Genomic DNA, 8,965 nt, shown 5'->3' with positions numbered 1-8,965 from the left:
GCCGGTGTCGTACATTTTTGCAGAATCACCATGGCGTCTGTGTTGAAAGAGACTGCGGGATTATATGAAACATTGAAAGCCGAGTGGAATAAAAAGAACCCAAACCTCAATAAATGCGGTGAGCTCTTGAGCAAGTTAAAGGTAAGATCGAATTTATGTAACAAAAAAAATATCCAAAAACTGTACAGATAAGCTGTAGTTGTAGCCCGACGAGCTGTTAGCAGTGCGGCTATATTGAAGAGTCCATTACGATTGATTCACGCGCATCAACAAACGCTTCATTTTGTGTTTTAGTTTAGCTTAAATAGGTTACGTAAAACTCCTAATATGTTTTCTGAATCGTGAGGCTTTTGTTAACCCTCAAAGTAAAAGGTTAACTAGCAAACAGCGAATTTAAATGACGTTACATTAGTTGTGATACAAAATGACAGCGAGTGAAGTTGATTTTATATTCGCACATTCGGACTTTCTTCCTTTACAATATGATTGCATTAAAGTAATATTTGCACATTTTAAATGGGGAAATAATATTGGCTGCTAACAAGCTGTCACTGTTCAAAAATGAAAGAATGTGCGAAAATAAAACCGATTTTTACCTCAATGTGTGTGTAAAGCGGCAATTCATTTCTATATAACGTACAAACCTCAAAGACAGCGCAAGTAAATCAAATTTTATCGATTGGTATTAAAGGGATTGTTCACCCAAAAAAATGACAATTGTAATCATTTACTCACTCTTTACTTGTTCCAAATCATTTTTTCTTTCTCATGGTAAACAAGGAGTATATTGTTTGGAAAATGCTAAAATATTAACCATGTAATCATTAGGCATGGTTACATGGTATAAGATTCTGACGGTATGATAACCTTGGATAAAAATATCACGGTTTCACAGATTGATTTTATTGGGTATTACTGCTCTAAAATATATTCTTTTTAAATGTCTGGGTAAAAACAGCTTCTGCAGGTTTCATCACGTCAAATTTAAGACTTTTTAAGACCAATATGATTGAAATTTCAGACTTTCACATGGCAAACCGCTAATAGTTTTTAGCAATAACCTGTGAATGTTTTTTACTCGCCCGATTAGAATTCAGTTATTTCTTAGCCACATATTTTAAACAATGTGTTTAAACAAGCAAACTCTACTTCTATACATATATATTTCTATTAGCATAACCTTTCTTTAAATAAAGACAAGTTTTAGAAGCTATAATAAACAAAATTTATACACAACATAAATTTATGGATAAAAACATGGAGAACTTTTAAACAAATGTGATTGTAAGGAAGACAATTAAACCATATTGCTAAATAGTTAATGTTAATTCTGGTCAACTTTTTTAGATTGATTTGTTGGTTGTACCAATTGGCCATAGCTTTACATGGACAATTAGTGAAAATTAGGAATTAGTGTGCGTTTAAGACCCACAACAGCATATTTCAGTGAATTTAATACTTTTTAAGCTCTTAAATTTAGTTTTTGAAATTTAAGACTTTTTAAGACCCCGCACACACCCTGAAAAAACTAAAACTTTTTTCCCCCTCGAACACAAAATATTAAATTTTTTGAAAGGTTCAAAATATTTTGGAGCAGTAAACATGTCAGGCTCAATAATAAAAATGAATCATTGACTTCTGCTGTCTTCATTAGTTTCAGAAACACAGATTTCATTACAATTTAAAACTGCATCTTTGTATATTTTTTTGCTAGAGATGCTGTTGTCCTAAAAAAAAAACGTAAATAAAAAATCGTACACATACCGTAGGAATGGTATAGCAGAAATGTTTGCCTTGATTTTTCTAAACCGTGGTATACCTTGAAAACAGTTATCGTCCCATGCCTAGTAACCATTGACTTCCATAGCATGGTTTCCGCTATATGCATTCTTCCATGGTGGGGCGCCACACCAAGATTCATCCCGCCATGGCTACATTACAGCTATGCAAGTAATGGTTACAGGTTTTCTTCAAAATATCATCTTTTGTGTTTAACTGAAGAAAGAAACATAAAGGTTTGTAATCACTTGAGGGCGAGTAAATAGTACGTTTTTTACTTTTGTGTGAACTCCCTTTAAGTCTCATATTTTATGCGTCTGTAATGTTTTAAATCCGTTGTGTTGTGCGTGATTGAGTTGTATTTTTATTTTTTTCTCAAAGATTTCCCTGTTGGAGTTGAACTTTCTACCAACCACTGGGACCAAACTAACCAAACAGCAGCTTATCCTCGCACGTAAGTGTTCATAATTTGTATTTGAATGAGATGTGTGTTGCTGAAACAACTGATAAATGTGTTTTATGATGTTGTTATTCTGTTAGGAGATGTTTTGGAGATTGGAGCGCTGTGGAGCATTCTGAAGAAAGACATCCCCTCATTCGAACGCTACATGGCTCAGCTTAAATGCTACTACTTTGATTACAAGTAATTCAGTTTTCCATCATCTCTCACTCTGCTGTCATAAATTAAAATTTTCTTTTGGGATTTTTGACTTGTTCATCTAAAAAACAGCTTTTATTGAAACCTAACGGCCTATGAGTATGACATACTAGTACCATGAGACACTATATTTGCAGAAGAAGGTCAATGTTTTTGAGTTATAAATATGAGACCGATGCAAAAATGGGTGAAAAAGTAGCTTTTGCCTTACCTTCTGTGTGATTCTAACACTGTCTACACTGAAAAAAAGTGGCAAATCCCTGTTAGAAGTGGCACAAGTGCTTGGGGGGAAAAAGAGATAAAAGAGTTCATCAGTTTGTAGAACAAATTATTGATCATGTTTGCATTCAAATAAATATTCCAGTAGTAGTTGCATTGGCAGCTCAACTGGAATGAAAAAGGCATTTTTATACTGATAAATATAGGTAAAACATGTATACACACACGTTATCACTGGAAATAGAAAATGGTTTGTCTGCTTTAAAAAGGAGATAAGCATGGGAATTGAAACATTGTGGAAACTCTGTATTTGTGCATGTTAGAAGATCAAATCTGAAACTGAAGCCTGTGACATAAGTATGCACACTGATTTTTTTTGGTGGACTGCCCAATTGTGTTTGGTGAAGACATGGTGTTATAATAAGGAATAGTGTTCCAGTTGTTTATATAGTTTTAGACATTTTGATGCAGTCTAAGAGCCCTATCATACACCCGGCGCAATGTGTGTTTCGCGAGATTTGTTGCTATTTTCAGACCAGCGCAACCCTAATTTTCACGTTTTGTGCCACGTTGTTTAAATGGCAAATCCATTTGTGACACTTTGTGGACTCATTGGTGAGCAGGTCTATAAAGGAGGTTTGTTAAGGTGCATTGTTGCTATTGTTGCTATTTTGAGAAACAGAAATGGACAGTGCCATTGACCAAGTAAAAGCAGGTCTAAAATTCAACGCAGAGCGTGTTAGTTATGCGCCTACATAGGTTCAAAACAGGATGTACAGCAATACACAAATATCTTTACATGTGAAAAAAAATAGAGGATTAAAATGTTACAAAGATTATTATTTACTACATAAATACATAAACACTACCTCCATGCCACTTTCATGTGCAGGGGGCTTTTTTAGTTCATTCATGACAATATACATTTTTATTATAATGTTGTTATTATTATTAGCAGTATTATTTATTATATGCATATTTATATTTGTTTTTAATGAAAACAAGTTTAGAATTGTCCACCTGTCTTGTTTTGTAGACGTCTGCATCACCTTTTGTGGCATAAGAATAGGACATGTGCTATTTTACCACACTTCGTTATTATTGTTTATTTATTTGTTTGCTCGAAATTTGAACTGAATTTAGAAATAGTTTTGAAACAAATCTTTGCGCTCAACAAATAAAATTAAATATGTAGGCTAACGGATGTCTTCAGTGGAGTGCGTACAACACCATTTCCTGATCCACGGAAGTAAAGAGAAAGTAAAGAGGCCGAATGGAGGAGGCTCCTTCTTTATCCTCGTACTGCAGATAGTTTAACTATTTTCTCGATAATGAAACTTTCAGTTTTTCCACTTACAAAGTCCTCCATGTAAATAGCAAATGTGCCATGGTGCGACGCAACTGACTCTTAAAGGGAATGGGAGATGAGACTGGTTTAATGCACGTTATGCTCAAAACACACTCATAACTCATTAAGAGAATATTCACAACCTTGTTAGGCCATGCGCAGCAGCGCAAAGCGAATTTTTCCATCCTTAAAATAGCAAAAGTGGATTTGGACACACCCTTAATGCTTTTGCGCTATGCGCTGTAGACTTTGCACCTAGATCGCTAAAATAGAGCCCCTAATATCTGTGTTTTTACTATCTGGCACTATTGTTTAGTCCATTTCAGTACTGGGAATTTATTCTTTAAACAAAAAGTCTCCTATGTTCCTTCTTTTTTTGTTGTTGTGAGTATATCACAGCAGTGTTCATCTATTTATTTATTATGCAAAACTAATAGACAATCATAGCTGTGTGCATCCGAAATGTCAAAATGGATCATTTTTAAATGAAAAGAGAGAATATCACTTCTAAACACATTTTTATTGTCAAAATCTAGCTAAATGGACATTTAGTATGGAAGAATACGAGTAGCAAAATTCATTTTGAAACATGGTATGCAAAATAGCAGTGTATTTCTGTATTTAAAATAGCATTTTCCTAATACTATGCAAAGTTTGTTGCAAAATGAAAATTAAACTATATCCTTTACATTTGCCATTTCCAACCACAGATTTAAATAGTAAATTACTTAACAATTTTAATACTTTAACTGTTGCAAAAATTAAACTGAAAAATGTAATACCCAAATTGAACTATTGGTTCCTAAAACAGTGTGATGAGATGTACATTCAAAAGGAAAGATTGGAGACACATTTAGGGGATTTGTAGGAGGCCATTACATGCATAAATAATTATCCATTTTCAATGGTTGTATACTGCAAACTATTACTTACAAGAATTGGGATTTTTGCCTAAATTTTTTGCCTTTTTGATGTCACAGGGATGAGTTGCCTGAGTCGGCCTACAGGCACCAGTTGCTGGGACTGAACCTGCTCTTCCTGCTCTCTCAGAACCGAGTGTCTGAATTTCACACAGAGCTGGAAAGACTGAGTGCGAAAGACATCCAGACGAACGTCTACATCAGACACCCAGTTTCATTAGAGCAGGTTTGAGATGCATGTCACTTATATTGAACTCCTACAGCAAATGTCTGCTTTTTTTTCTTAACTTTTTCTTTCTTAATTTCAGTATCTGATGGAGGGCAGTTACAACAAGGTATTTCTTGCCAAAGGAAATATTCCCGCAGAGAGCTACACCTTCTTTATTGATACTCTTCTTGATACCATCCGGTAGGGTTATATTTGTGGTCTAATCATCTCAATGTTAGTGCTTTAACTATCTTGGGTAGATTTGGTCTTTACTGAGTCATTTACTTGTCTTGTGTTTCGTTTGTAGAGATGAGATTGCAGGTTGTATAGAGAAAGCATATGAACAGATTCAGTTCAATGAAGCCACGCGGGTGCTTTTCTTTTCCTCTCCAAAAAAGATGACAGAATATGCTAAGAAAGTAAGTGTTCAATGTGTTTTTCAAAAATGATTACTAGTCCTGTTGTGGTAAACTGTAACAAATAATCGCAGTTAATGATTTAGTTCTGCTTTGCTCTTGTCACTTTACTTGAAACGGGTTGTTATTATTCTGACTTGTATAGTGCGAATAGAGCAATGTAGTCGTGCAAGCTGTGTCTGGTGTGAGTGCCCCGGTTTACTCGCTTCATTTGGGCGTGACACAATAGACCCGGATTAGACCCGGTCTGCTTGGTGATTCCATGGCTGACATGGATTTTATTGAGAGAGTAGCTGTGCTGTATGTGTATGTATCCATTTGATTCTTCAGAGGTGCACCCAGCTAGGTGAGTTCATCAACTCCACCAGAAGCTGTTCTGTGATGACGGAAGTTGTATTTCCAACTAAGCTAGTCCCATTTTGATGACCTGTTGTCCCATGTCAGCAGGAGGATTTCCCCTTATTACACCAACTATAGGCACAACGTCACAATCACGCTGCTACTAGAGCAAGCTCCTGATTGATAAACACCCGATTGACATGGGGCTTCAGCGTCAATGCTTGACAGAGGGTGTCTCTGAAGTTGGGGCTGACGCGATCGTCATAGCAGCGTCAGCCAATGAAATTAGTCCGCAATCCACTACTGTCTGAGCTGGTGTATTTGCATGAAGCAATCTGATTGGCTGATGCGTCCGTTGGCGCTTGAAAAGTTGAGAAACGCCACTGAAGCAGCGCCAACGGAAGCACAATGCAATTTCGCAACGCCTGACGTCAACCATTCAAAGTGAATGGGAAGTGTTGACGCTGATGCCCTGTGTGAATGGGGTGTTACATGGTGTGAATCACCGCCAAAGTTCAGATTTTTCAACTCGACCCATTCACTCGAATAATGCGTAAAGAGTATCAACCGCCTGAAAAGCTCAGTTTAATAATATTAATTCTTCACATTTATATAGTGATTTTCTGGAAACTAAAAGCGCTTAACATATATTTGGGGGGAGTCTCCTCATTTACCACCAGTTTGCACCATGTCATTTGCTCGAATCGCATCATTCGTATGAATAGCACTGCAGGATGTTTAATCGTGTCTACATTGACTTTGGCCCAGACCCAATTCTACCCCTTAGCTCTACCCCTCGTTTTGCGTGTTCCCATTAGGGGTAGGGGTGTCCTAAATCTCTTTAGCGTGAAAGTGTAGGGGTAAGGGGAAGGGGTAGATAGCCCTTCGAAAGAAGATTTTTCAGGACCACACTTGAAACCAAGGGCTAAGAAAATTTCCCAGAATACACCAGCCACAACGGCAGGATAGCTGCACCCGGAAGTAAGGAGATCCACAAATTAGTATTTTTTTGTCATTATTACGAATTTTTACAACAAACAAGCACATGTTTTAATACGTTCATAACTGTGTTTGTGTTTTACCGTCATGCTTAAAAAAAACACTAAAATAAAAAACGCTAAATTTCGCTTTCTATAATAATAATAATAATAATAATAACAATAACAATAATAACTGGATCGTTTGATCTCATATGAAGCAAGAGATCACGATGACATGATGTGCAGGTGTTGTAGTGCTGTCCCATTTCTTAGGGGTAAACATTGAAGCCCTTCCCCTTCACACTCAGTTTTAAGGAGAAGAGGTAGGGGTACAAAAATAAAATTGGGATTGGGCCTTAATATGTAAATCACTCACGCTGGACCCTTCATCCGCGTCTGGTTTGAACATACCACTATAATTTGCTTAAACTGTTTTTAATAAAATAATTAACTTTATTAATGATTGTTTTACATTCAAGTGGTTTGTGTAACAAGTGTGACTGTTAGCATACAACAGGATCTGGTGGTAAAAACAAACCTGAGAATCAATTCAAGACAGATTTGCAATGTATTCAGAAAATTTCAGAATGGATGCAGAATCATTTCTTGATTTGAAGTGCATCGACTTATTGTCTCATTTGAAAAAACACGAGATGTTATTTACATATTTATTTGCGCACCGATCTCAGCTGTGTGGGTGACATAAAAATTTTCACTGTACCGCTGCCTGGTTATTTCAATCTGAATTTTGCATTTATACTGCACAAGCTTTGCATTAAAACCAACATTTGAGATTGACTCAGATCAAACAACAGACAAAAAAGTCGAGTCAGCTTAAAATTGTAAGTGAACTTACTGCAGAGCTTTTTGAGTTGACTCAACATAAACCAAGTCAACTACAGCAGTTTCTCAACCACGTTCCTGCAGGAGCACCAGCTCTGCACATTTTCCATGTCTCCTTAACCAAACACACCTGATTCAGATCATCAGCTCATTAGCAGAGACTGAAAGACCTGTAATGAGTGTGACAAAGGAGACATCCAAAACATGGACATCCAAAAGAAACCCTTAATTACAGCACTTGCGTTAAACGAGTTGGGTTTGAGTCAACTCAAATTTGTGCAACAAGTTGCTTTACAATTTTAAGTAGAGCCAGCTTTTTTTAATAGTGATATAATGTATGGAAAATACAATGTTCACGTTTTGACTTTTGTGCTTCGCAGAGAAACTGGACTCAGAGTCCTGATGGATACTACTCATTCAGCACCCAGCATCAAAAGACAGAGGAGGTGACCATCCCCTCCACAGAACTGGCCAAACAAGTCATCGAGTATGCAAGACAGCTGGAAATGATTGTGTAGTGTGGATATTTGACACATGTATACATAAAGGTTCGCATTTGTTCACCCAAACATACAAATAAAAGCATTGTACAGTGGCCATATATCTGGACTCAGTTTAGACAGCGGATGACACGCCCACAAATAATGGATCTCAGAGGCCTACTAATGATCAATATCTACCTGTTTCAGGGTCTCTCTGTGTAATTGTCTGTTGGATGTGTCGTCTTCTGTTTTCAGTAACTCTTGCATTACTGGTGATCATCTAATAACTGCTCTTAAAAGGATGTTTTTGGAAATAAACATTTAATACGTATTACTTTGAATATTCACATTGTTTTTCCTCAATGTTTGATTGGTCTTTTTTATGAAAAGTGAGTTTGAGAGTTAAGAAAAGCGGGTCTGGTTGGCATGTTGGAGATGGAAGCTAAACTTTACTGCTTATTCAATGTAATTCCTGGAGTATTCATTGAATTATTGTTCTCTTTGCCTTGTATCCTAGCAACTGTGAGAGGATTGGTTAAAAGTTTACAGATTTTTTTTAATTTGAAATGTTTTTTTTTGTTCAGTAATGGGATAAAAATCCCCCAAATTGTCAAAAGGACAAATAAGTAAACTTTATTTATACACTAGTTTTGAGAGGATCACATGCTTATGATTGCTTGTGGCTGGTCCCGCATTATCCAATAAATGATTCACCAATCAGATGATTCCTAAGCCACTGTAAATACCCTTAAATCCTGCTCGCACTGAGATTT

The 8,965-nt window shown here is 36.4% G+C and overlaps 1 protein-coding gene across 1 annotated transcript; it reads left to right on the top strand.

Annotated features, from left to right (window-relative positions):
• psmd8 (proteasome 26S subunit, non-ATPase 8) lies at positions 1-8,523 on the top strand. The gene is made up of 7 exons (XM_056478931.1): positions 1-141; positions 2,161-2,233; positions 2,320-2,422; positions 4,985-5,150; positions 5,233-5,333; positions 5,440-5,551; positions 8,091-8,523. Exons 1-7 carry the CDS (start codon positions 31-33, stop codon positions 8,226-8,228), a joined length of 804 nt encoding a protein of 267 aa, XP_056334906.1. The 5' UTR covers positions 1-30; the 3' UTR covers positions 8,229-8,523.
• Positions 8,524-8,965: the final 442 nt, after the last annotated feature.

Source organism: Danio aesculapii, chromosome 18 (genome assembly GCF_903798145.1).
Source record: "Danio aesculapii chromosome 18, fDanAes4.1, whole genome shotgun sequence".
In the NCBI taxonomy this organism is placed as follows: domain Eukaryota; kingdom Metazoa; phylum Chordata; class Actinopteri; order Cypriniformes; family Danionidae; genus Danio; species Danio aesculapii.
The sequence above is the reverse complement of the archived record's forward strand: the minus strand, read 5'-3'. Positions and strand labels throughout refer to the sequence as shown.